Raw genomic sequence first — 27,882 nt, forward strand, 5'->3', positions numbered from 1 at the left:
GACTGTGACAATGATCAAGAAGGTAAGAAAACCCTTCAGCTTTGGATTATGAAGTTCCCGAAGTTCTGTCCAGCCTTTCCTGGTGCTGTTGTTATGACACAGCGTCCCACATGGAACTCTGTGGATTAAGGAAGATCCAGAGGATCTTGGAAGAGAGCTGAAGAGGAGGAACATCTAGAGAACCTTCCATTCCACCAGCAGAACAAAGAAAATACTAGGAATGAGCTACAGGCAGCGTGACTGGTGCGAGGCTGAAGCCTTTGGTGTTGTTGATCACTGGTCCACCTTTCAGTGTGAGAGAAGGCTGTATGAACAGGATGGCCTCATCTTACAGGTTGGGGATGATTTTTTTTTTTTTCTGATTAGAAGCTAGTAGGAGTAACCAGGCAGGTGGTGATGAATTACAAAAGTAGCTGAGCTGGGCAGCTGTGCCAAAGGAGAGAGATGTGTCGTTTGGTAAAAGCAATGACAGAGAAAGGATGAAAAGTAGGAGAAAGGAATAATTTTCACTGAGACTTTGATGCAGTTGGCATTGTCAAGACCTGACTTGAAAAAGGGCTTTTAATGCCTCTTTTGGGAAGAAAATAGGCAAAGTGATGGCTGGCATAACTGTATGCGTCCTTAGCACTAGCTCAGCTACAGGATCTCAAAAGTATACAGACTTTCTGAAAGTGAGCCTGGGGACCGTGATTTAGGAGCTGCCTAAAAATCTGGGCAATTGTCATAATCTTGTAATTCTGCTAGAACAGAACTTCTGTCTTGTTACAAAGGACATGTTGGGAGGCTGTCAGAGGTCTAAAAATCATCAGTATATATATGGTAGCCACTAATTGTCAAGGTCTCTTCTAGGATTCATGTGGGATTGTTTTGCAGCTGTTTGTTCTGTTGGCCCAGTCTGCTGGATATTTTTAAAGTTTCAAGCCACAGAGGATGACTGTTTCCTTGGAGAAGGTTCTCATCAGTTTAAAGTGCCCTACAGATACTTGGCTTGAATGTTTCCTTTCTTACTTTCATGCCAGTATCCTAGGCTCTGTTCCCACGGGCCTCACTGAATCATTTATTTCCATCCACTATGTCTCCACATTTGTTTTACTGGATCTGCAAGGTGCTTTGCACTCTTCAAGACTTGTGTGCAGCCTCAAACAGAAAGTCAGGTGTAAGGCAAGGATAGCACAAAGCACGTCTGTGCCCTTGGTGGCACTAAAGGGAGATGCAGAACCCCCCAGGCTTCGGTGCTGGTGAAAACCGTAACGGCTGTGGCACCTTGGAGAGTGATTTCATATCACGGGAGACAGACTGTGCTTTGGTATAGCAGGAACAAAAGAAGCATCTTTGCAGCCATAGGAGGAAAATGTGAACGTTTGAGGAGTGGTTCTTTTCTGGCTGCGACTGAACCTCCTGTTGAACTCCTGTTGAATTCCCCCTGTTGAATGCCTCCTGTCAATCAGCTGTTTGCTGTTGCTCTATTATTTTCCATGGAGAAATTCAGAAAATGTGGATCCAGCTCTCTGCTTTTCCGCAGTTCAGGTATCTGAGTTCATGCTGGTGTTGATACAGGTTACGTTGGAGGGATAGGGGGCCATAGGGGCACTAAGGAAGGGGTTCTGCTGCCTTTGGAGTATCTGCAAGCTTTCCATGAAAGTTTGAAAGGGAATACCTGTGTTACAGACTAACTACAAACTGGAAGTAAGCGTGTGTTAATGTATTTTCTTCTTTCAGAGGGTTTTGGTCCAAGCAGCAGGCTCTGCTCCCAAAGGAGCGCAGATGCAGCAAATCTCTGTTCCCAGAGTTCAGCAGGTTCCACAACAGGTAATGTCTCCGCAGTGAGACACCACACAGCCACTCTGGGTCAGCAGGACTGGCTCTCCCTGTCTGCCATGTCCCACACTGAATTTGAAACTGTCAAATATCTCCTAAGAAAAATCCATACTGTTAATTAAACAGCTGTGTGCATCCAGAGACCTGGAGGTCACTGTGAGAGCAGATTTCTCCATCTCTCTCTCTCCTTCTCAGACTGATAATAAAAGAAACTCTCAAGATATTTAAGGTTTGGAAAGAACCTTTACTGTAGTAGGTGTCTTGCATATGTTTGAAGATTTGATGAATGCTTTTAATTGCCATTTAAAAAGCAATAATCCTCAATAAAAATTTTTTAGAGGCAAAGTGTTTGGGATTATTTTTTAATTACATAAGCAAATATACTACTTGACTACTTGTGGCTTTGTAGGAAGGTTGGGTTGCAGAGAGCCATGCAAGTGTTTTTATTTATCTGAACTTTGCCTTTTGCAGCCCTTGTTTCCTAAGAAACCAGGCATATGTGGTGCTGCCTCATGTGGACAGTGAGTCTAATTCTCTTGACTTTTTCCTCTAGCAATTTTTTATTTGGGTACTCAGTTTCAGAAAAACTTGACAAAGGGCAACCACATACCTCCCAGACCAAAAAGAAGGGGCTGGGATGCAGATGGACACTGCCAACTTCCTCTCTAAAGGAAAGGCTGCAGCATGATCTCACCCTGGTTAGTCAACAGAGAACCAGCCCTGAGACATGTGTGCAGAGGAAACCCAGCTCCATTGTTTCCACTGTTCATGGAGCAACTTCTTATTTATTTATTTATTTATTTATTTATTTATTTATTTATTTATTTATTTATTTATTTTAATTTGATCTTTTATGGGACATCCGTTGGGACATACATGTTTTATTTTTAAATTTGTTCATTGTTGGTTTTTTAATTTCTTTTTTTTTTTTTTAGAGACAGCCTAAGTGTCAAGGTAAGGTTCAAAGTTAAGGATGTAATATGTAATTTCTCCCCCTGTTCCATATCTGTAACTCAGGCTTATGATGCTTGTTTCAGGTGCAATCTGTGCAGCATGTATATCCATCCCAGGTCCAGTATGTGGAAGGAGGAGAAGCTGTCTATACCAACGGAACCATGTAAGAGTCTTTTGTTCTCTGTTCTGAGCCCATTTCCCCTCCCTGCTGGGTCTGAGCAGTTTGGTCCTTCCTGGCTTCTTCCCCTCCAACACTGCTGCTGGCACTGGCTGCCATTAAAAGGAGGAAGAGAAGGAACTGTTTTATGTGCTGAATTGGGTGTGTGGGTGCCAGACTCTAGCCTTGGTGGAAGTGATGTCCTCATGGAAGAGGTGTTTCAGGGAATTCTGCTCTCCCTAATATGAAACGGTCCTGTGCTTTCCCCTCCCCATCCCACTGTGTGGTGCAGCCTTAAGAACCAAAGCAGAATTTCTATGGGAAGAAAGGGGCTTTGTAAGGCATCCTTTCACCCCCCTTTGTGTCCCTGGTTGGGTCCTGCTGCCTCTGCTGCCTGCTGGGAGGCTCTCAGCCTCTGCATTTAGGTCGAGTGAGATGGCTGCAAAATGACTCCAGGGCTCTGCATGCACTTACACTGCTGGGACAGGCTGTGGCTGCGGGTCTTTGCTTCAGGGCTGTCACAGGATCGACTAATGTCAGAATTGACTTTTATGGCAGAGTTCAATTTCAGTGGTGCAAATTCCACTGACAGCGGAGTCGAGGCCTTTTTTAAAATGTGGTCCAGATTGCAGAAGCCATTGTCCGTTAGATTAGATCTGTAAGCTCCTCGCCATCAGCTTGTGCTCCACGTCCTAACTCTGTTGTTCCGTTGATAGACGAGCTGCCTACTCCTACAACACCGAAGCTCAGATTTACGCCCCCAGCAGTGCAGCTTCCTATTTCGAACCACAGGGAGGTGGAGCTCAGGTGACTACAGCGGCATCCTCTCCTACAGCCATTCCCTCTCACAACATGGTGGGCATCACCATGGACATTGGGGGAAGTCCGATCCTCTCCAGCTCGGGAGCCTATCTCATTCATGGGGGGATGGAAAACACTAGACATTCTCTGTCACATACTTCACGCTCCTCTCCAGCAACGGTATGTAGCTCTGCAGATGTCACAGCTCGGGGCCCGGAATTGTTCCAAGGGAACTGAAAAGCCTTCAGAAAATAAAATCTCCAATCATTAGCACTGTGTATATGTCTGTATAACATGTTATGCAAGTGCAAGCAAGAGAATAGACACTGGTGTACTACAGATGTTTTTCAGGAGGAATTTGGGATGTCTCTTACCAGTGGGCAGAGGCTTGTCAAACTTTCTGAGCAGATCATTCACATGCTGCAATTATGCAGCATGGAGATAACATTTTAACATGGTGATTTTGCTTTTCTTTCCAAGCAGAATATTTTGGCTTTCCAATTCAAGAGAATTGTCAATATTTACATTTTCTAATACGTATAACATCTGAACATGAAGCTTGGCTTATCCAAAGCAAAGAAATATATAAAAAGATTCTTCATTATGAAGAGACCTGAAAAGTCCATTATTAACCCAGTGAATAATTACTATAGACATGTCAAGCTGATCATTCCAAATGCACAGTGACTGAAAAGCCTTTATATATCACCTACACCATTGTGTATTCTGTCTTTGCCATATATTATAAAAAATGTATTTTATGGATAATACTTATCAAACAGAAATGTTTTAAAGCTCTTATTTTTTTAATCATGTCCTTCTGACTATCAGTCAAGGTGCTGGGTTTAGAAGCACAACTGTATGGGACTCAGAAGGGTAAAAATATTAACCTAAAATAGCCTTTTTGCAGTTAGAAACAATCAGGGCTTCTGTCTGAGAATCTACAGTCTGAGTAGCAACTGCTGCCAAGAATGGGTTGGAACTTGTGTTCTTCTGGGACAGTGTTCACTTTCCTTTCCAGACTGACCTGTGTGTGTATATGCTTGTATACAATATAGGTGTGACTGAGTGTATGCGGCTAGATTTTAAAACAGGAACAGCACTACTTAGGGAGAAAAATAGGGGCTGTTTGCTACTGACTACTCCTGAAAATCTGGCCAATAAGGCTTACTTTGTTGTCCCATGGAGTTTTAAAGTACAGACTTTAAAGTTTTTGAATCTTTGTGTCTGGAAAGGTTGTCTTTGATCCTGCAGTGAATGTGTTCTGCCTTAGGAAGAAGTAGCTGTCTATGGGTAAAGCCCTTAGCTCTGGGTGAAAGAGGAAATGTGTGGCGGGAGCTATAGGAATAAATGTCAGATTCATTTGGATTAGCAGGAGCTCATTTCTTGTGTGAGAATTGTGTGTGTTTTAATTATTCATAGTTAAAAACTAGCATTGGACCTTCCTCTGATTGTGCTCATGCTTGTTATTTTGAAGGAAGTAGCTGCTGATCTTCTCACCTGTGTGGGACTACATCTTGCAAAGCTGCACAACATAACTTTTTTATTATTATTTCCATGGTGACAGGCACGATGTAAAAAGCCCAAGTAGAATATGTGTCAGTAGAAATGTCCCATGAACAGATTTATTTTGTAGCTGTCTATCACATAAAATAAGCCATTCGAGAAAAAAAGAATGTAGGAACTGACTTTTAAGAAAATGCGTCTGAAATAAATTCACTCTGTTGCATGTAGGAATGAACTTTACAAATGACAGTAGCTCTTGTGGAGGGGCTTAAGAGGGTTAAGTAGTGCATGGATGCTTGTCTGGAAGACAGTACAGGGATGTGTCTATCTGTGACTTTCAGTTCTTTCAGCACAGACCAGAGCTGACGGGAGACAGAGCAGAGCTATCAGGAACATTCAGAACCATGATAGCTACTTTGAATTTCACATAATAATGGGTGGACCGGTAGTGGAAAGTGAGGATTATATCAAGTCAATGGGTAGGAACATTATTTTTATTTGCAGTGCCTTGCTTAAACAGAGAATAGGAAAACTTGGTATTGAAGAGGCCAGAGAGGCTACAGTCAAGGCAAAATGTATTTGGGGCAGGATTATGAACTTTAGCAGTGGAGAGAAAGAAGATTACAGCTCATGCAGATGTAAACAAGGAAGAACTGTTTGCATGTGGCCTCAGTCATGTCATGTTGGGGTTGGATATCAAAGTGACCAGCAATGTGAGAGCAGTGATGGAGATGCTGCAAGGAATGGGGAAGCAAGAGGTCTTGGAGGGTGCTGAGCACTTGTGACAGAGCCAACACTGAGACCTCAAAGGGGAGAGCAAGGAATGTTTCTTCAGAGGAGAGTGGGAGCAAGGCAGCACTTCAGAATTAGCAATGGGGTAAGAGCTAGAGCTTCCTCAGGAGGCTGGGGGATGTTTGGTAAAGACTGTATACACACTAAAATAAATCTTAAAAAAAAAAAAAAAAACAGCACAACAGCATCGTCCATATCTGCTGGAATAACGATGTTCTGCTCCATCAAATAGGCTGGAACAGGACATCATGCAGCTCCATTCAGGGTCTGTGCTAACAGACCAGTATTAATCTTCATTTAAACTAAGCTTAAGCTAGGCCAAGAGAGGAAATCCTTGAGAACTCCCATAAGTAGGTACTTAGAACTGTCTTCCTTCTGGTCCTTTTGACTCTCAGTAACTTGATCTCTAGCCCAGTGCACTCCAGTTCTTTTCTTGGACAGTTTGTTTGTTTGTTTGTTTGTTCAGCAGATAGTGAGCAGTAGCTGAGAGTTGTTGCCAATGTGTCCAGCTGTGGCTGGAAAATGAATGAACAAGCTTTAAGTCATCTTGTCTTACGCCTTCTGGATCCCTCTAGGCAGACTCACAACTTCAGTCTGTCCCTGTGTCCTAGGATGGTAGGAAGAGAACAGAGCAGCTCTCCTTTACTGAGTGTTGCTGGACAACATTTCAACAGTGAAATGTTGTCAGTGATTTTGGCTGATACATACCTCAGGAACTTCACAGTCAAGAAATTTAGCACTCTTTCTAGTCAGGCAGCTATTGAAATATTCCTTTGTCAAAAAGCTCAGCTTCATGCAGGACAGCTTATGAATTTCCAGTCTTTCCCCTCTAATATTTGTTCCTGCACGTGTAAGGTGTCCATTTGTATTGGACAATAGCAAAATGCCAAAAACACAAGTATTGTTTCTGTGCTTGCATAAGAGGCATTGCTCAATGGGCACTGTGCTGCTCAGCTGTCTCTGCCCCTTCAGAAGAGGAAGGAAGTGGTGTCTCCCTCTGACACCTTGACTCATTTCCTGAAGGCTGCATCAGCAATCAGGCTGTGCTGATGACTTTTGGTTCCTCATGGTACATCATGGTATGCTGAACAGTTTTCTCAAAACCCACTGAAACATAGTCCTGGACTGACCCTTTTTTAGACTCACTGATAAATTCCTGATAGGTGCCACAATGATGCCACTTTGGGGCAGAACCAAGGGATTTCACAGAATCACAGAATATTAGCAATTGGAAGGGACCTTGAAAGATCATCTAGTCCAATTCCCCTGCTGGAGCAGGAACACTTAGATCATGTCACACAGGAACACATCCAGGAAGGTTTTGAATGTCTCCAGAGAAGGAGACCCCACAACCCCTTGGGCAGCCTGTTCCAGTGCTCCATCACCCTCAGCATAAAAAAGTTTTGTCTCATTTTTTTTATGCTGGAGGTGCTTGGGCAGGGTGTTGCCTTCAGACATGGATATTGCAAAAACTGTGTTGGGTTGTTCAATGTTGCTTCAGAAGTTAGATCCAATTTTTTCTGTTCTCTCACTTCTCTGATAGAGCTTGGTTTTGTAAAAGGCTGTTTTTTTCTCTGTCTTTGTCTTTGCCAAGCTGTAAGTCAGTGCAAACTGGAGTATAGGGAGCTAGCTTGTATGTGAAAGAGGGCATACACTGACAGATGATCATGCAGATGTGATGTTTTGTGCATGCACCTATAGATACGTGCACAACAATGCATGTTAAATGATGACAGATAGTAAACTTGATAGAGATAGATACTGATTGCAAGTTTTACAGCATGCCACCTTGTCCTGCCTACGCTAACAGGTCACAGGTAATGCAGTTTTGAGAACATACACTGGAAGCAGCAAGAACTTGCAAGAAACTGCCAGTCTTCTATGCCGTAGTTTGCCAGAGATTGCTGAGGGAGGCCCAGGAATAGACAGGACAAGCCAAGAAGGGTCTAAGAGAGGGTCTGAACACAGGGCAGCAGCAAGAGCTGTGTTAGAAGCTAAGTGAGGTTGGAGGAAAGCAAGAGGGCTCTTCAGAGGTCAGAATGCCTCGCTGTTATTCCAGCTGCAGAAGCTCTGAGATCAGTGGAAATGAGCCCAATAGCAGTTCTGCTTGGTAGCAAAGATCTATCCATTCCAGCTTACACATTCCTGGTGTAAACCCTCATGGTGCCTCTGTTTTATTTAGTTGCCTTCAGTTCTTTGCCAAATTTTTAAGAAGTAATAAGAACCAAAGTTAATTCAAAGTTAATTCAAAGTTAATTCCCAGTGTTCCATAAAAGATCTGGGTAAAATGCACCTCCTCTGCAGCAAGTCTGCTTTGACCTGCTGCAACATGTCTGTATGGTGGTGTTTTGGTCCAGGCATGAAGGGGAGAGGAGATGGAAAACTGCTTCTTGTTTATAATGGGCAACACACATAGTGGAAGATCAAAAGTCCCCTAGTCTCACCCTTTCACCCTAACAGGGATTGTTGCTGTGTTGTTAGTTTGCATGCTGTACAATAACGCCTTTTCAGCTTCATCCCATAAGGACTGTGCCTCATCTACTTGCCTCTTTTTCACAAGCCTGTTGATATAAAGCATTAATCATTCAAATATTAATAAAGATAAAATCTTGGCTGTTGCTAACTATCTGATTTCCTTTCTTTTTCTTTTTTCCTTTTTTTTTTTTGTTTTTTTTTTCCCCTGTGCATATTTTCTTTAGCTTGAAATGGCGATTGAAAACCTACAAAAAAATGAAGGGATTACATCACACAAAAGCAGTTTGCTCAACAGCCATGTAAGTTGCAAACAGAGTTTACAACCTCTTTCCTGCTTTGGTAGGAGCATTATTTCTAGCCGTTTGGTGTATTCAATAACAAGAGTCACTCAAAAAAACCTACGATTCAGCTGTGCTGCCCGAAGCAGCCCATTCCCAAAAAAACAAGAATTTGCAAAAACTGCCATGATGTTAATGTTTATGAGATGCTCTGGATTGTGTTAACTGCCTCTACCCTATGTTTATTTGTTTCTTCTGCCTTGCAATGGAAATTGCTGGCAATTAGATCAACACATCTGAGGAAGTTCTTTCCTTTCAGTGGAATTTAAAGATGGCTGGAAAATAACTTGCAATTCTACAGCAATAACTTGGAGTGAATCATGACAAATATCCCCTAAATACTGTATACCAAACAGTGAATGCCTTTATTGCCTCTTTCTGTGCCTCAGGAAGACCATTACTGTTACAATGCTATTTGCTAGACCTTTCTAAACCCATTTGCTAGACCTCTCTTTTCTTACTATGCCAACAATTTCCCTGCTTTGTGTGAAGTTGCCACTATTCTACTGGGCCTAATCAGGGACTTCTGCATCGTGGTTTATGGCTCCCACGCAGTAATGCTTAACGGTGAGCACATGCTTGTGTCAGATTTAAAGGGTCTAATTCAAATCCTATTGAAGTCATTGGATTTGCCTTTTCTTCATTGTGTTTTGGATTAGGCTGAAGCATGTTCTGCTCCGATAACTCACAATGCACAAAGTGGTACTTCCTTATTCTAACAAATTTCCTTATGCTATATATCCTTATGATAACAATTATGTTATCGTTCTGGGGTATGTTTGTCCTAGAGAAATAACCCTAGAGAAATAACCTGAGAAAATTAAAGGAACATTGAACCTAATGGTCTGATTATCTTAAGCTGATGCCAAACTTCAGGCCTGGGCTCCTGGATGAGTTTGATCCTTATTTCCAAGTTCTGGAAATCAAAGGTTTCTCATTGTAGCTGGGGAAATATAAAACTGCAGCACCAGGCTTTTAGTTCCTGTTCTGAGCATACATGCGCATACTTCCCTTCCTAGGCTGTGGCTGTGCTCATGCACCTGTGCTGTGCCCCTGAGTGCCACACAGATTTGGCTACAGGTAGCATCGTTTTGCAGATTTTTCTTGTTCATCACATTGCAGAGAAGGGCAGAGCAGAACAGGACGGGGCAGGTAGCGGTATGGTATTGAGGGAGGTTTAAAAAAAAGGAAAAGGACAAAGGAAAGAAAATGAAGACAGAAAACAGATTTTGTCTGACCACAGGCTAGGCAGGCTGGAGTTGGGGCCAGATCCAGCCTCCTATCAGATCTACACCACCTTTGTCCTGCAGGGTAGAAGTAAAGAACATAAGGTCTCTCTGCCCAGGTCACTGCTTAGAGTTTGGTGTAAGGCCTAAGTGCCCTTACAAATTCTAAAGCAAAGAAGCTACTTCACAGGTGTGTGGCTATGGAGCAGAATTTTCCATGAAGTGTTCTGCCCTTCATTTTAAACTTCACATTTTGTTAATCTGTGAATTCTTAGCATAATAGTTTATTTTGTTGCCATCAGCAGATGTTTCATGTCAGGAATCTTAGTTTAAAAAAATTAAAAAGGGAAAGTAAAGGTATTTCAGTCAAAAGTGATTTTTTTTACATAACACTGTTATACAAAGTCCATGGTAAAAGGAGCTACTCTTAATAATTTAGCCTCAAAAACTCTGAGAGGTTATTTAAATGCACTTAAATATCAGATTTAGAAGCCAAAGCCATTGTTAATACCCTAGTGACACACGATGTTTTTAATGAAATTATGTCAATCTATTACTGTTACTGAAAAAGCTCTACTTACAAGTGTACTCCAGAGGCGCTGGGTCAGAGGATTGGTTCTTCACCAATTATGAGCTTGCAGATGATGCAAAGAAATTGAAGGAAGGTGACTGCAGTTTTCACAGGAGTGCCTAAACTAGGCACATAGAGAAGTGAGTGGATGCACTGGAGTACCTGCTTGGGGCCCTGGGTATCCTTAGCATTCACAGGAGGAGGAGGAAAATGATTTTTTTCCACACTGCTTGTGAAAATAATAAATGAATGAACACATCTTTGGGCTCTTAGGCAGGAAGGGGCAAGTACTACCAATGCAGTTTCTCCCCTGACTTTAGTGAGGCAAGGATATTATCCCCAAATGGCGTCTAGGTGGAAACACCTGAAAGGAGACTGGACAGCAGAGGAGGAAGAGCCTGCAGAGGGAATGATTGTCCCTCGGCAGGGGGAGGAAGGAGGTGAGCATGGCAGCTCCAGCTCACCTCCCAGGGTGGCTTGGGCTCGGCGTTCAGCGACCTGTTCAAAAGGCAGTGACCGGTGGTGGTGGGTCTAGAAAAGAGACATTTCAGACAAATGATTGGTTTTGAGGAACTTCAGTTGCAGAAGGGAGAGAGGGAGCAAAAAGGAGGTGTGGGTCAGGGTCCAGACCAAGCCAGATGGCAGGGGGACTTCCCAGCCCCAGATGAAGCCCCCCGCACATGCACCACAAGCGTGTGTCTTCATTGCTATGTTGGGTTTCACAGAAGTATCTGTAACAAAACCTCTCAAAACCTGGGCCTTCTTCCTTTCTCCAGCAGCCCTCTGTATCCCTTCTTCCACCCTTCAAGAGCCCTCCTCGGATCAAGGTTTTTTTTTAAAGATTTGTTTTTTTAAATCAAAACAGACACTCAGTAGAAATAAAGACTAAGTAAAAATAAAATGGAAATGTTCCCCTGCAGTGCTTATAACACAAACAAAGCAGCATACAGCTGCATAGTGATTTTATTGGAACCTGATCGTAATATAAACAGAAACTTTCAAGTATCTTGTCATTGTCACAACCAAGCAAAATTCAAAAAGTAAACAGAACAAGGAATACAAATGGGAAGAATATTTAATGTTCTCATTTTAAGTGCCCAGTATGTTATTATTAATGCAGGAAGAGCAAAAATCATGTTTTGAAAATTATTTATAGTCTGACAGATTTCTTTTTTAATTCCTTTTGTGCATTTCAAAATAAAATTCCAATTCAATAGCAAGAGTTGGTATTGTCAAGCTCTGTAATGTTTAAAGGAATTTTAAAAGACACTTGCAGAAAAAAAGAATGCTGGAAGATGAAGGGAATATTCTAGGATTAGAGTAAAAATGTCCAGGATCAAATTTAAATGAGAGGGCTTAATCTATATCTGAATTTCCCATAGTAACATGCAATATATTTTTAAGGCTTGGAATTAGAACAGGTTTAGAAGAGTAGAAATAACTGTTTCACATTCATTATCTTCCATAGGAAAGTAAAACAAATGGTTAAAAACAATGAACCTTCTTAATCATTAATTTTTTAAACACAGGAGATGGGCCAAAACAAGCATGGATGTAGACTAATTAAAAACAGAGCTCCTGCTGGTCTTTTATGTAATGAACACTGGGGTTTGCTTTTGTTAGAGGCAGCTTAATGGATGGGTCCATTGGAGCCCCAGGGTGGAGCTCCGGAGTGACCTTTCAGGGGCACTCAGCAATGCCTCTTCCTGCAGACAGGAGCATGAAGGGACACCATACGAGCAAACGCCACCTCTTAGAGATATGGCCTTTGGATTTCAGAAAGCTATCCGGCTGTGAATTGCAGCCCCTAGGGGATGTGTGACTGGAGGAAGGTGGGAAGGGGATGTGCAGCTCGGTGAGAAGCAGGACGGGGGCAGCAACCAAGAGGTTTTTCTTCCTCCAGCTCTGGGGGCTCCAGGGCCCGCCACAAATGATGGACATGGTCATTGCAACTGCAGCACACTGTGCATCAAAGCCAAACCATGAACAAAATAGTTTTAACTGTATGTCTTTGAATTCAGCTCCTTTGACATAGCAGAAGTTTAAATTTGAGTATGTGAATGACAAATACACAGAACGTCTGTCCGTGGGTGCTGATAGCTTAGAGCTCAAAAGGATTTGTATGAGAGCAAAGTTGGATGTGAACTACAGAAACTGAAAATAACTCATCTGAGTGAGGTGTCAGAGATGCCATTGCATGTTACGGGTTGTATTTTCACAGATTTATTGATATAAAACTCAAGGTATATAGTGGTGAATTGGGACCCTAAAGTTTCACCAAGGGAAAATTAATAGAACAAAGCCAGATATTGCAGTATGAGTGGAAAGGATTTAAGCACAGGCCAACTTTTACATCCATGTATATGGTTAAATGCCACTGATTTCTAGACCAATTTCTGAGTTTATGCTTAACTACAATATATGCTTGAATTATTTGTTGAAAGGAGATGATGCAGACAATATTTTGACATCCATAATCTGACTTTATCTTGCCACTAATCTGGTGTGAATACAGCTGCATCCGTTGGAGCTACACCTCCTGTACATGCACGCATGTGTAGAGGTCTGCATGTAGAGAGGTCTTAAAAATGTTAATCCCAAACATCCTTGACAGTGAAAGGACTCCTACCAAAGCTATTGATTTTAATCCATTTGTAAATCTAGTTCCTTCAAAAATTCACTTAATATTAACACTTGTGTTATTGATACTGAAAGTGTTGTTTAGCCAATTAAAGGAGATTGGGTTTTTGTCTTTTTGTATTTTAATTCCTGTGCTGCCATTTTGTGCCTGACCTGCTCACTCAGATTGTCTGGATATAAATAATTTATATCTAATTGCAAACTTTAATCAACAGAAATGTCAGAGGAAGTTCAGACCATAATTCTGTTAAAAATAATAAGTAGGATCCCCTCAGATTGTCAAATTTCGTTTGTTAACCATTTATTGGTAGAGGAACAGCTGCAAATATGCCAATCTTCAAATTAATAAAACCTTTGCAGCATATTTGTTTCTCCTAAAATTTATTCATCCTAGGTAGTATTTTAAAATCTTCATTCCTGGAAAACATGAGTTCTTACAGATTTATTTTTGCCCCACATGAGTTAATCCAAGTGCAAGATGGACACTGTGATGGAAGGCAGATTTTTGTGCTAGTGCAAAATCTGATAACATTTCGTTTGGGTTATTAGCTTTGGTCAGTGTCCTTTTACTCTTTTAAAAATGTAGCTGGCATAAATATCACTGATATGAATGAACTACAGTGTTAAGTTCTCTTGAACTCCTGATGTCAGATACGTGCTCCTGACATTAAGCATCCATGTTGTTTTATGTAGCCTGTTCTGACCCTCTTTAGACTTTCTCATATTCTTTCTTTCTTTATGTCTTCCATGCCTAAAGCTCCAGTGGTTGTTGGACAACTATGAGACAGCGGAAGGCGTTAGCCTTCCCAGGAGCTCTCTGTACAACCACTACCTGCGGCACTGCCAGGAGCACAAACTGGACCCGGTGAATGCCGCTTCCTTCGGAAAACTCATCCGGTCGGTGTTCATGGGGCTGAGGACTCGCCGCCTGGGAACCAGGTTGGTATGGAGTGGTGAACAGGGAAGCAGCTTTCTTCCCCTTTCCTGCTGCTTGTGCCATTACTTCTGAAAGAGCTGGGAAGCTCCAGGGACCCCAGTCAAGTCCATTGTTATCTTGCAGTGTTTTAAACGCTGTCCTGCAGCCAGTGGATGAGCTGGAGATATTCTCAATGTGCTTCTGGTAGCAAGGTGCAAGCAGGCAAGGGATGCTGGCTGGGTTGTCAGAAGTGAGGAGTGGCAAGCTCCTGAACTCAGCTGCACCTTGCCTTCCCCTACCGTGTATGTGGCTGCCAGAGCACTGTACTGCTCCCTGTAGAAGGGGTTAATTAAAAGCATACATTTAATACAGCTGCTAATTTCAGGAGCTGTGGTTTGCTTTCAATAACAGAACCTGTGGCCTCACATTTTGCAGAAAAAAAATCATTGCACTGATCTTGCATAATCTGCAATTTCTCTCATATCCACTGAAAATCTACCAAGCGTAATTTCACAGGCACAGGTCTTTCTTCTGAGATGTATAGAAATTACCAAGCGTTGTGTTGTGGAAAAAAAAAAAAAAAAAAAAAAAGCTATTCTAAAGCACAGAAGTAATTTCTGTGTCCTGTGAAGGAAAGCTACTTTCTGAACGTGAATCAGCAGCATGAGAAGTTTGACAATAAAGTTAATTTCAGACATGTTCTGGGGCTCTGGTGACAACACATTGTCCAGTCACACATCTGAATTTGATCTAACCCCATTTCCAAAGGAGTCTAAGAATATTTTATTTGAACCCAGGCTGCTTCTCATTCCATTACTGTCTCACAAAGATGAAGTCCCTCTTGATCATGATTGCAACTGTCAGCTGCAGAGCCCAGTGTTCTGCTGCAGGGCAGCGGTTCCTCCCAGGAAAGTTCTCTGTCACAAGTGGGAAGAGAACCTGTGTCCAAAACCATGATGCAGACAAAGTGTGCAGTCATCCCAGCACAGATTTAGATAGCTTATTTCTGAAATTCACAAAGCAGCAGGCTGAATCTTGTGACAACTGTTGGTTTTAAACATCAAAGTTCCATATAGCGTTACAAAAAAAGGAAAACTTAAGAAAGTATACTTGCTGCAAAGGCATGTGTCCTTCAAGGGAACATCCAAAGTATATGCACAGCCCGTACAGCTGACTCTGCATTTTATCCCAGCTTCTAATTTTACAAAGTAGCTAATACACTAGAGAAACAGTGATTGCTCTGATTGTATAACTTTTTATAATAAAATTCAAGCCTGAATGACTAGGCTTTCAGGAGGAGAACAAAACCAGATGTGTCTGGAGCATTCCACAGCTTGAATGGGGAGGTAACAGTCATGGGAAGAGCAGGGGAAACTTTGAATTTCTGTAGATGGGTTCAAGTATAAGAGCTCTGAAGTAATTTCTTCAGAGGAGTAAAATTCTTTAGACCTATCAAGGAAGGAAAAATTAAAAGTCCCAACAGCTGCCCTAGAATCCTGCAACTTCTGTTTTGTGACCTAAAAGATTATTGAACTTGGAAACAAAAATAGTCAGAAAGTGGAGTTTCTGACCAGCAGCATTCTGGTATTTCAGAATTTATTTCACTGAAAGATAGAATAAAAGATTGGAATGAAAAACACTCTGTGGAAATTGCAGGGCGTTTTAGTTCAGCTTATGATAATGCTGCTTACTTTAGTATCATTCTATATTGTTATAAATTATCTAGTAGTGCCTATTTTGTTTTGTTTTTGTAAGGCAACTGATGGCCAGTTCTTAGAATTTTAAACTTATTTTTATATCTATCTCCTGTGGCATAAATATTAGGCGTTTATTATATTTTACTCTTTTTGTAAAATTTTGGACCATGGCATCCCGAAGTCCATCACTAAATGGTTTTGGTTAACCTTGAAAAGTTGTTGATAAACAACAACAACAAAAACACTTAAAATTCAAAATGTGGATGCTTGAAAAGGTACGATACACCTCCATAAATATGGAAACAGCTGTCCACCATTGTGGACTTGAAAAATTCTATTTTGTTGGGAAACTTTGATTTGACACATCTGTCTGATGTGATGGATGGAAAGAATTTCTCCCGAGGAATGCAGCTTTAAGGACCAGCAATGGAAAAAGAAGTGTAGCCACTTTCGCTTACAAAAAGCTTCCATTTTTTTACAAAACTGCAAAAACGAGCAACTCTCAAGACAAAAGCAGATCAAAGCTTCTTGCCATTGCTGCAAAAGTGCATGCAACAGAGAGATGGCTTTCCTATTATAGTTGACCATTCGGTCAGGCTTGTTTTTCATCCAACTCTAGATAAGATGGAAGTTTTGTTTTTATATGAAAGCAAGTTCTTAAACTCTAATCAAAGGGCAAAGTGTCCCTTGAGGTCTCTGTCATTCTGTTTAATAATACTTTGTATTGTAACACTTGTCAGTCCTTCTCTAGTTACCATTGGTTACTTGGAACAAACTTTGCCAGATTTTAAGTGTGGATGTCACTGAACTTTGCGACATGTTCTTCTAAATTTCATGGGGTGATGGCATTCATTAGTTCAGCCATTGAAGCAACGCTTGGCAGCAAACAAACGTGCACTGTAAGAAGTGTGTGTATTGTCAAAACAAGCCCAAGAGTAAATTGCAGGGCTGTGGTGTTGCTCCCATTGACCTGCTGGCACTGAGCAATTTCAACGCTGATACTTGCAGGGGAAACTCCAAATATCATTATTATGGGATCCGTCTGAAGCCAGAGTCTCCACTGAACCGCTTGCAGGAGGACACACAGTACATGGCCATGAGGCAGCAGCCCATCCACCAGAAGCAGAGGTAGGAGCTCCTGGCCCCTTGGGGCTGGGTGTGCTTGGTGTTAGAGGGAGCACATTGGGATGGGGAAAATCCGAGTGCTGCTGAAGTGCCAGAGCCCATAGCTGAGTTGTTAAAAAGGTACTGGCCAGTCTGAGTACTGGAAGGGTCAAAGGGAAATTCTGGCTTGCCAAACTGCATTTATCTGCCTGTTCTATTTGCCAGTGGCTTGAATTCAGCCTGCTGCTGCAGAGACTACTATGGTATGTACTGCTTTTCACTGCATCCCCGTGACTCAGTAGTTTAAGACTTCAGCTCTGGAGTTATTTGTTCCTCATCAGAGGAAAGGACATGTGGCTTGTGTTGGTTTATTTTATTTTATCTTATTTTATCTTATTTTATCTTATTTTATCTTATTTTATTTTATTTTATTTTATTTTATTTTATTTTATTTTATTTTATTTTATTTTATTTTATTTTATTTTATTTTATTTTATTTTATTTTATTTTATTTTATTTTATTTTATTTTATTTTATTTTATTATTTTTTGGTGTAGCAGTGCAAGTTAGACAGGTAGTCTTGTGTCTGAGCAACCTTGAATAAAAACACAACGTGCGAAGGAATTTGGAACCGTCTCCTGGAAGTGCTGACACTTCTGGTTCTTGCTGAAGTGAAGAAGGAGCAGAAGAATTCATTTCTTCAGTTCCTAAACAGAAAGCAAATCTAAAATCAGCTCCAGAGTGTGTACTCTGGCACCCACTCCAGCTCTGCTTCTCATTTTCTTTTTTTCTTTTTTTTTTTTTCTTTTTTTTTTTTTCTGTCACCTTGGGTAAACTTCTTAACCCTTTTAATCCTCTCCCAGGGAGAACTTTGCAAAAGGAGGTTCTCATTCTCAGTCTTGAGCTGGTAATATAAATGATCTGCCCTCAAAATGTTGGCCTTGACTGTAACCTCATGTATTACATGATAAGTGCATATAACTTCTTAAATATGCACTCTACAGCATCATGACTTTGTAGGTGTCCCTGTCTTTCACAGTATGACTGTGAAAGTAGCGTGTATGTGTTTGCTTGTGCCTGTGTAAATACAAAGGCATGCTCTAAATGTAGGTACAGACCAGTGCAGAAGATGGATGGCATGGCAGAAACTGGATCCAACAGCAACCTGCACACTACGCCGGAACAGTCGGTTGCTGCTCAAAGTCAGCATCATCAGCAGTTCATAGGTGAGGAGACTGCTTTGCTGGATTCAGTGTCTCATGTCTGGGGTTATAATCCTAAAAGGAAGGAAGGCCTTTCCCAGGACCCCCTGGCTGCCCTGTGTTTCTTCTTTTTCTAAAAAATCTACAGTAGTCTAATATGCTCTTATAATGTCATGTTTGCTGTGTTTGTTTGCTAACTCCTGTACCCACAGGAAGCCTTCTTCCTTGAGCCATCGGGTCTGTCAGTTCCTTCCAAAAATGTATTCAGAGCAATTTTAAATAAATTAGATGGAAGGAGTAGAGATATCTAAGCCATGAGTCCTGAAGAGCTTTGTTAAAGCAGGCAGGTAGGGAAAGCAGAACGATTCTGTTGATCTCCCCACCAGGAGAGCAGGCTGCAATGTTCATTTGACTACAGAAGATCCATACCAAGCCTCTGCTTGGAAAACAGGTTCTGCTTGTGGTTTTGCTGGTCATGGATCTACATGTTTCCATAATCTCCAGTAGAGATACAAAATCTCCAGTTCTAAGCGTTATCTGAAATAAAAGCACTCCTGATATATCAGCTGTCCAGTTGTATTGTCCATTGTACTCCCAAATTTCCAAAGAATCTTTTTCAGGCTTTGGAGAAAATATAATGGGAAGCACATTAGATTAGGACAATGTATTCTTGTTTCTTTTATTACAAAGAGAAAGAAACCATTCTCCTTTCCACGCTGAATATATGGACTGCAGTTGTTTACTTTTTGCCCATTGTAATGGTATGAACCAGTGAAGTACTAGAATATCAGTCTCATTTCACCAGTTTCATCAGCAGATGAAACATGAAAGACAGCCACCAGTGACAGCAGTATCTTGTACTTGACTGTAGTCCTGCGTAACTGAGTGCACTTCATTTTGGACATCTTTCCCATCTTTTTCCCCAGATGTAACCCATGTCTTTCCTGAGTTCCCAGCCCCTGATCTAGGCAACGTCCTCTTACAAGAAGGGGTCACCATGAATGATGTGAAGACTCTGCAGCTTCTTTACAGGCGCCACTGCGAGGTGATTACTTTGAATATTTTTAATTGATTTATTAAATTATATGGGACATTATTCATGTGCTCTTCTCACATCCTGCTGTCAGAAAAAGCTCGAACATCACAAGGAATGTGTGATTTGTTAGGTATTGCAACTCAGATATTGCACTTATGTTGTTTCTTCATTCTGTGACCTGTTTTGTGTTACGTTGATTATTAAAACAATGCACTTCCAGTTGTTTTTCTTGTAAATTATTTAATCTAAATGGCAGCACATGAAATTTATGCTGACACTATGTGACAAGATGCTAACAGAACAGCTAATGAGATGTGTTCTTTGTTGTTAGGCAACTTTGGATGTTGTAATGAACCTTCAGTTTCATTACATTGAGAAACTGTGGCAATCCTTCTGGAGTCCTAAAACACCATCTAGTGATAGCTCTACTGCCCTGCCATCCAGGTACTTTGATTATTTCTGAATGATGCACTTTTTGTGATATTTTATCTTTTAAAAATGCATGAAGTGTTTTCAGCTTCACTAGACATTTTGAATGCGTTGTAGGATTTGAAAATATTTTCTTCCTTGCAGAATCATTATAAAGAGTGTCAGAAGTTTAACATTGTGGTGTCCATACAAAGTGAAGACCTCAGAGGAAAGCATCTGCTGTGTTGATGTACATCTATGACATTCCTTATGCCTCCTGTAACAAATGCTGATCCAAAATAGAGGGAGAATTTAGATGAATGAGAATGGGATACTGCTTTTGTAAATGTTCAACAGGAACAGAAAGTTATAATTCTGTGCCATTAAATATCTGTGTAGCATGACATCTCAGACACTGAGGTTTTAGTGAAAACTAGGCTGGCTTGCTTGTTTGGGTGGCTGTCCAAATCTTTAAGTGTCTCATGTCTTGAGGAAGATAATGACAAACTGAGCTACTCTGATCCTGGCTTTGTATTTTTGTCTGGCTCACTGTTACTGCCTTCTTCTTCCTTTATGCTTTGGTAGTCTGCTGCCAAGAGATGGGAAGGGAAATAAGTGGAAGTAGAATTGAAAAGGTGAAGATTTCTTGTTAAAATGTGTATTGAAAAATTATGTTTTCCACTTACACTAATTATACAAAGATTTCAGATACTGATGTTTTATATTCAGAAGAAAAATGGTAAAAGTTTGAATATTAAGGCAATACCCCATAATAATCTCTAGAATATGGCCCTGTTGCTCTCAATAGATGTTATCTGATGGGTATTTTGGTGCATCGGATGCTATCTGTTTGATGGTTTCAAAAACCTTTTTACTTAAGGGTATATCTGCAAGGCATATGGCAACACAGCAGAGAGCTGTGCTAGGTACGAGTAGATTCACGTGGATACTGGAGGCAGTGTTTCTTCAGAGCTCTGTCTAAACTAGCATGTCTTGGTAGGGCAGTGTGCTCTAGTAGCTCTGCATGCCAGTAATAATCAAGATAGGTAAAGAAAGCATTCTGTCCCCCATTTTATATATATACAAACATAAAAATGAAGTATTATCAAAGTGCCAAGCTGAGTATGATAAAATGCAGTACCTGGTTCCACTTAACAGAAAGTTCAGGTGCTTGGTGGCTGTGAGTGTTCTAGGAATATGCCTGTTTAGTTCATTTACTAAAGCTGCTCAGACAGAGGATATAAGTACCTCCTTATAGCATGTCAAAGGATGGCTTTAATTTTTTTGATGTCATGCATGGGAAAAGTTCCCTGCAAGTTCCCAGTTCCCAGTGTTGTGTCTTAATAGCTCCAGCAGCTCTTGGTGCTCTGGCAGTGCATTAAGGATTCAGTTTCCTCTGCTTGTTGTTTAACCAAGTATCTTCTGCCTTAATCATGCATAAAAAGTTTCTGTACATCTATAAAGTGAAATTAATGCTGACTCGATTGACTTCATTCAGCTGGAGACAATTTGCTCAGTTCTCATCACAACCCCAACTATTTTTCCTTATGAAAGCATTCTGCATTTAGAGGTGCCAAACACCTTGAAGCTGTTCGTAGTGTCTATCAACAATGGCTAATCTGCTCAAACAGCACTGGCTGCAAACATTTGTCACCTTTGCCACAGAGCAGTTTAGAGCAGAGGGAAGAGGAAAAAGGTGTGAAGGGTTTGCAAATAGCTGCAGCTATTGCTAAGGAAGCTGTGCTGAAGGACAGTTGCCAGAAACACATCAACATGCGTGTGCTGTGAAAGGCAAGTGAGACTGAAGATGGAGGAAGCAAAGGGAGGCCAAGCACAAGGAGATACATATTTGAGGTAAAACTGCAGTCAGAGGTCTGAATGCATAGACAGAGAGGTCCTTGCAGAGTCAAAGATCAGTCCGACATCTTCTTTTGAAAGAAATGTGATTTTTTTTTCCTGCTGAAAACTGACATTAGAAATCCAGGTGAAGTGTGAACACATGGAGAACCGCCTTCTGATGTTGCCTCCTTTTTTCATGCAGTGAAGAAGAACACGAAGGAACCCTCCCAAAAGATAAGCTGATCACTCTGTGTAAATATGAACATATCCTCAAGTGGATGAGAAGCTGCGATCACATCTTGTACCAGGCCCTGGTGGAAATTCTCATCCCAGATGTGCTCCGACCGGTGCCCAGTGAGTATCTGCAGTGAGACTGGGAGGACATGGGTAGTCCTGCCTCCTGCTCAGCTCTGGCTCCTTGCTGGATTGTTCCTGAGTCACCGGATGTCTGGAGAACAGCAGTCCATGACTCATGCTAGCTGGCTACCACTTGCCACAAAGATTTCCATTGTAGAAGCTAATTTAGACTTTTTTGTTTTGAATACAAGCTAATGTTTTTTGGCTAAAGCATTATACCTTCTGCAGCATTGCTCTGTATAGCCAGTATTTTGTGGCCCCTGGAAATTCCTAGGTTCATTTGGTTCATTGCATATCACATCTCCTGCTTTGGCTATGAGTCAAGGTAAAATCAAAGACTTAATGCACCACAAGCTGTTGTAAGCGTGGCTAATCCTTGTGAGATGTTTCCTTGGAGACAGTATTGTTGTTTACATAGGACCATGTTGTCCCCTACTGCACCTCCTGGAAACTTGGGGTCATCTTTCATTTGGGAGATTAGTGGTGGGGTATGGAGGGTTTTCCATCTGATTTGGCTGCTCACTGAGGAGTGTGCGTCAGCCTCCCCAAGACCACAGCTTGGCCACAGGCTGGGCTGGGCAGTTCTGTAGAACCATGTCCCTCTGAGCTGCTGCAGTCAGTCTGCATGCTGGGGCACATGCGTGTCTTTAAAGAGCATGTCTCAACATTTGGAAACTGCTCAGCTGAGCCACAAATAAGAAAAGGAACTGTATGACTGCATTTTGGGACCTGGCTGATTTCCAGGATGCTGGATTGAGATTGCAGCTACCAAATCAGTGGCTGTGCTTTCCACAGCAGTCCTGAGCTAGAAAAGCGGTTTATAAAAGACAATGTGGAACAGCCTTTGTAACTCTGCAGACTTCTTTGCAGGCACACTTACACAGGCGATCCGTAATTTTGCCAAGAGTTTGGAAGGGTGGCTGATGAATGCAATGAGTGAATTCCCCCCCAAGATTGTCCAGACAAAGGTAAGCAGAAGGAGCATGTTGCAGGTCAGGGAGATGAACTGAGTGTGTGTGCATGTTGAGCTTTCCCACAGTGATTGGAAATCACTACTGGGGTTTGGCTACGTGTACTCCAAACTAACACAGTGTAATGAATAATTCTGAACCAGGAGCGGGAGAGAGGTGGGGCAATTCTTTTGTAACAGAGGCCAATGATGCTCTGTCTATTGAGCCATCCCCATGCCCTGAAATTGCAGACAAGGCTTTCTGGAAGAAAATCTTTGCACTGGAATGATAATCTCCTACTAGAAAGTGCAGGACACCTCACAGACTGAATGGCATTGCAGAGATTGAATATAAGGCTCCTACTCCCTCTCTCATAACACCATGGATTCTGGTAGCCTGTCCCTAGCTTACCAATATGGGACGCAGAATGTGAAATCTTCTAGTTTTAAAGAAAAAGAAATGCAGAGGCTGTTTTTCAAGATGCAGTAGACACTGCAAAAGTGCTGTTGGGGAGTGCGTGTCTGCATGTTAGACAGCAGGGTGGGTGAGACTGTGCAGGTTATGCCAGCTGATGTGTGCTGCATGCTTGAGCTCAGCGTTGAGAAAAGTTTGTCCCTGAGAACCACAGCATCCTGGTCATGGTGTCCTGTGTGCTCTGCTCTGCTGCAGGTTGGGGTAGTTAGTGCCTTTGCACAGACGTTACGGAGATACACATCCCTGAACCACCTGGCTCAGGCTGCTCGTGCGGTGCTGCAGAACACTTCCCAGATAAACCAGATGCTCAGTGATCTCAATCGGGTTGACTTTGCCAATGTGCAGGTAACTTACAGTATCTTTTCCCAGGCCATGCTTCCAAGAACTGGGACTCTCTAATGAGGCCATTTGCTACTAAACAGCATCTTATTTCCAATATGAAAAAAGCAATTAGGTAAACAATTTAACATAAGGTTTTGCTGTTACTTGTCCAGGTAAGTCTGCCATCTCACTGCAGACAGTGCAGAAAGTACTAAGAAACTTCTGTAATAAGTGTTACTACCAACAATAATATAGTTCTAATAATAATATTGTACTGTGGTCAGGTGTGGAGGTTTTAGTTGGGTGGGCAGCCGAGTTCCACCATGGCCATTCTCTCACTCCCCCTCCTCAAAGGGAAAGGGAATTAAATACCACACAAAGGGTTCAAGCGTTGAGATAAGGATGGGGAGATCACACAACAATTATCGTGATGGGCAAAACAGACTCAGAGTAGGGAGATAGTAAGATTTATTGTCTATTACTAACAAGCTAGAGAAGTGAGAAACAACGGAAAGAAAACAAAAACACCTTGTCCCCCTCCGCCCTTTTTCACCTTCTCCCCTTGAGCAACATGGGGGAATGGGGGGGAATGGGAGCTGTGGTCAGTCTACAGCACTTCGTCTCCACTGCTCCTTCTTGGTCACTCTTCCCCTGCACTGTGGGGTCCCTCCCACAGAATGCTGTCTTTCTCGAACTGATCCTGCAGGGGCTTCCCACAGGCTGCAGCTCTTCAAGAACTGGTCTAGATATGGGTCCATACCACGGGGTCCATCCGTCAGGAGAAAACTGCTCCAACCTGGGTCCCCCACGGGCAGCAGCTCACCCCAAACCCCTGCTCTTGCGTGGGCTCCTCTCCACAGGCTGCAGTTCTGGCCTGGAATCTGTTCCTGCCAGGGGTCCTCCACAGGCTGCAGCCTCTGTCTGTGCAGGGTCACCTGCTCCACTATGGTCTCCTCCATGGGTTACAGCGTGGAACCCCGCTTCACTGTGGTACTCCATGGGCTGCAGGGGGACAACCTGCTTCACCGTGGTCCTCACCACAGGATGCAAGGGACTTCTGCTCTGGTACCTGGAACACCTCTCTCCTTCCTTCCTCACTGACCTTGGTGCCTGCAAGGCTGTTCATCACTCCTCTCTCTCTCCCAGCTGCTGTTCCCCAGCAGTTGGTTTTTTTTTTTCCCTCCTTTTCTTAAATATGCTCTCACAGAGGTGCAAACAACATCACTTATTGGCCTGACTCTGGTCAGCAGCAGGGCCCTTATCTAACATGGGGCAGCTTCTGGATTCTTCTCACAGCAGCCACCCCTATGGCCCCCTGCTACCAAAATCTTGCCACGTAAACCCACTACATCAGGACAGGTTGGAGGAGATGCGTTTTAGAGCTGGTTTGGAGTCCTTGCCTACTAGAAATGAAGTTAAATTCCTGGGCTGGGAAGTACCAAAAACTGTAGAATAGAAGTCTTTGCATGAGTGACTGTCAGCCCTTCTTCCCGAGCAGGAGCAAGCCTCATGGGTATGCCAGTGCGAGGAAGGCATGGTACAGAAGCTGGAGCAGGATTTCAAGCTCACTCTGCAGCAGCAGAGCTCCCTGGACCAGTGGGCTAGTTGGTTGGATAATGTCGTTACTCAAGTCCTGAAGCATCATGAGGGCAGTCCCAGCTTCCCAAAGGCAGCCAGGCAGTTCCTGTTGAAATGGTCTTTCTATAGGTACATTTTCTTTCTCATTTTGGGGATATTTCTGTGGCACTAGGGCATATTTACATGCCTAGAACATGTAAATATGTTTCTTGAAAAGCCAAAGCCAAGTTCTTTACACCCATGAAACTCTGGTTGACTGTTGCTCTGCCCTGGTGCAGACAGGAGTGTTGTCACCTGTATCCTTTTGGGATGGGGATAGGATGCTCCATCAACTTATTTCTTAAAGTGCTTTTGATACTCTTTAGAAATAGAGCACCATGTCCCATAGTACCCTCAGGGTCAAAAACTTCACATCAGCCATGATGCAAGTGTAAAGCACATCCCAAATATTTTGTTTCCCGTCCATTCTCCAGCTCCATGGTGATCCGTGACCTCACCTTGCGCAGTGCTGCCAGCTTTGGTTCCTTCCACCTGATTCGCCTGCTCTATGATGAATACATGTTTTATCTGGTAGAGCATCGTGTTGCCCAGGCAACAGGGGAGACGCCAATTGCCGTAATGGGAGAGGTGAGAATTGTTTATTCCCTAGTAACAAACCCAAACTAAGCAGTGCATAAAGGGGCATAACTGGTTCACAAACAGCACTGTGCCCTGAACATGTTTTATAACCATCTTTGCTGAAGGATTTACTGAGGTATTTTGAGTGCTTGGCAGAAGGATCCAGCTACCTGAGCATCTTTTCTCATGGATTGGTAAAACCTGAGCTGATGCTTTTTGGGGCAGATGAGCATCAGCTGGGATTCAGAGGCCTGGAGGAGGGAGGAAATTGACCTACCCACTTCTCTCTGTAATCTTTGGGTACCAACCCTGATTTTAGGGGTCCTGCCATAGCTAAGTCGCATCAAACACAAAACCTAACCAAAAGCAAAATGTCCAAAATTTGCCTTCCCTACAATTTTCATTGGCTCTGTGCATGTAACTTCTTCAGACCTCTCTGCAAACCCCAGAGCTACATGCACAGTCAGCCACTCTCTCAATTTTTGATGTGAAGAAGAGGAATAAATGATAGGTGTTTGGCTTTTCAGTTTTTTATTTTTATTTCTATTTTTTTCGTTACAAGTCAGACAGTAAGCATGGTGTCTGGTTTGCAAACAGGTCCTGTCCTGCCTAGCTGCTTTCAACTTTTCATTCTGAAATGCCCAGATTTAAAAGGTCAACCCGTGAAAGCAATAAAGAAACTACTGTTAGATTAAAACTGATCTCATTTGCTCCTTGAAGCTCATCCTGTTTTCCTCTTTCCATGGAAAGAAGAAATGAATGTGAATGTGAATTCCCACTATCCCTGCTGTTCCCACTATTCCCTGCAAAACCTCTGTCTTCATTGATATTAAAGAAACATGAAAACAAGAGAGTAGCTTCCAGCAAGACCTAGCTGTGGGAGGCTTTCATCCCTTAGGTTTTGCTTCTCCTTCATTAAACATTTGCAGTATTTCTGTTCTCCAGGAGGAGGCTGATTCTTCCTAGCAAAAGACACTGAATTGCATTCTTCCATTTCCATGACTCACGAAATTCCTGCTGTCTTCAGTTCCTTCTGCTGCTCAACGCTGCATGACTTTCCAGCATTATTGTTACAGTACTTTAGTTTCAGACCTTACCACAGAGGGAGACAACACATCTCCAGAACCAAATATGTCACCAGCTCTCTGGTATCAGTTGGTACCGTGGCCTTGCAAGCCAAAGCACTTTCCTGGAATGAATGAAAGGACTTTGCATAGAGCTGTGTGGAGTTGGAGTGCTGGTAGAATCCAGGACGGGTGAAAACTGGCACATATGAGCAGCTGCCTGATGTGCAGAGAGCTGGAGAAGTGGCAACATCCTTGTGCAGTGCCCTGGCCAGGGGTTTGTGGCAGCACTTGATCATGACGTGGGAGACAGAACACTTTCTCCTTATGCCCTTTTCCAAGAACTTGACCCTGTCCTGGATTTTTGTGTTGTATATTTGCCCAGAGGTTTAAATGAGAGCGGCAGACTTATCCCCAAAATAAGTGGTTGTTTTTGTTTCTGCTTTTTGCCACTGGCACTGCTTGTGGTTTCTCCTGAGTGCTTAAATTGTTTGTTAGAATTGCTTGGAAACAGATGCCAGCAGGTGCCTTGGGTGTCCATAATCCTCACTTAACTTGTAACACCTTTCTCTTTCAGTTCAGTGACCTCACATCCATGTCCCCAACACTGCTGGACAAAGGTACCTCCTCTCCCTTGAGGGAAGTCCTGTGGGGCCGGGGTTGAGTCACTGTGGGAGGGGGAACCTTGTGCTTGCTCTTCCACCCCACTCCATTGGGAAAAAGGACCTCTTGTCCCTAGGGACCGCTCTGAATCTGAGCCCTGTCCTTTGCAGATGACATCAGTGATCTGGGCAGTGAGGTGGACACGGATTCCCGGAGCATGGGGGAACCACTTGTGAAGCGAGAACGCAGCGACACTGGCCACTCGCTACAGGAGATCTAACACGGGGACTTGGCTTTTCTCTGGCTGGACGAGGTTTGATCTGCAAGCCTGAGTCTCCCCGGGTCTGTGCTACTAGTGCCTCTTAGTTTCTCTATATGTTTACTGCTGTTTGAGGAAGGGCTGTGGGTGGTGAGCCGGGGTGGGCGGTGGGAGGGGG

General features: G+C 42.6%; 1 protein-coding gene across 1 annotated transcript; it reads left to right on the forward strand.

Annotated features, from left to right (window-relative positions):
- Positions 1–10: 10 nt before the first annotated feature.
- Positions 11–27,840, forward strand: RFX2 (regulatory factor X2). The gene is made up of 16 exons (XM_032203957.1): positions 11–22; positions 2,856–2,935; positions 3,646–3,910; positions 8,728–8,802; positions 14,036–14,217; positions 16,900–17,019; positions 18,106–18,221; positions 19,124–19,242; positions 19,565–19,677; positions 21,683–21,834; positions 22,708–22,805; positions 23,457–23,606; positions 25,081–25,289; positions 25,634–25,787; positions 27,420–27,462; positions 27,616–27,840. Exons 1-16 carry the CDS (start codon positions 11–13, stop codon positions 27,723–27,725), a joined length of 1,998 nt encoding a protein of 665 aa, XP_032059848.1. The 3' UTR covers positions 27,726–27,840.
- Positions 27,841–27,882: the final 42 nt, after the last annotated feature.

This window comes from Aythya fuligula, chromosome 26 (genome assembly GCF_009819795.1).
Source record: "Aythya fuligula isolate bAytFul2 chromosome 26, bAytFul2.pri, whole genome shotgun sequence".
Classification (NCBI taxonomy): domain Eukaryota; kingdom Metazoa; phylum Chordata; class Aves; order Anseriformes; family Anatidae; genus Aythya; species Aythya fuligula.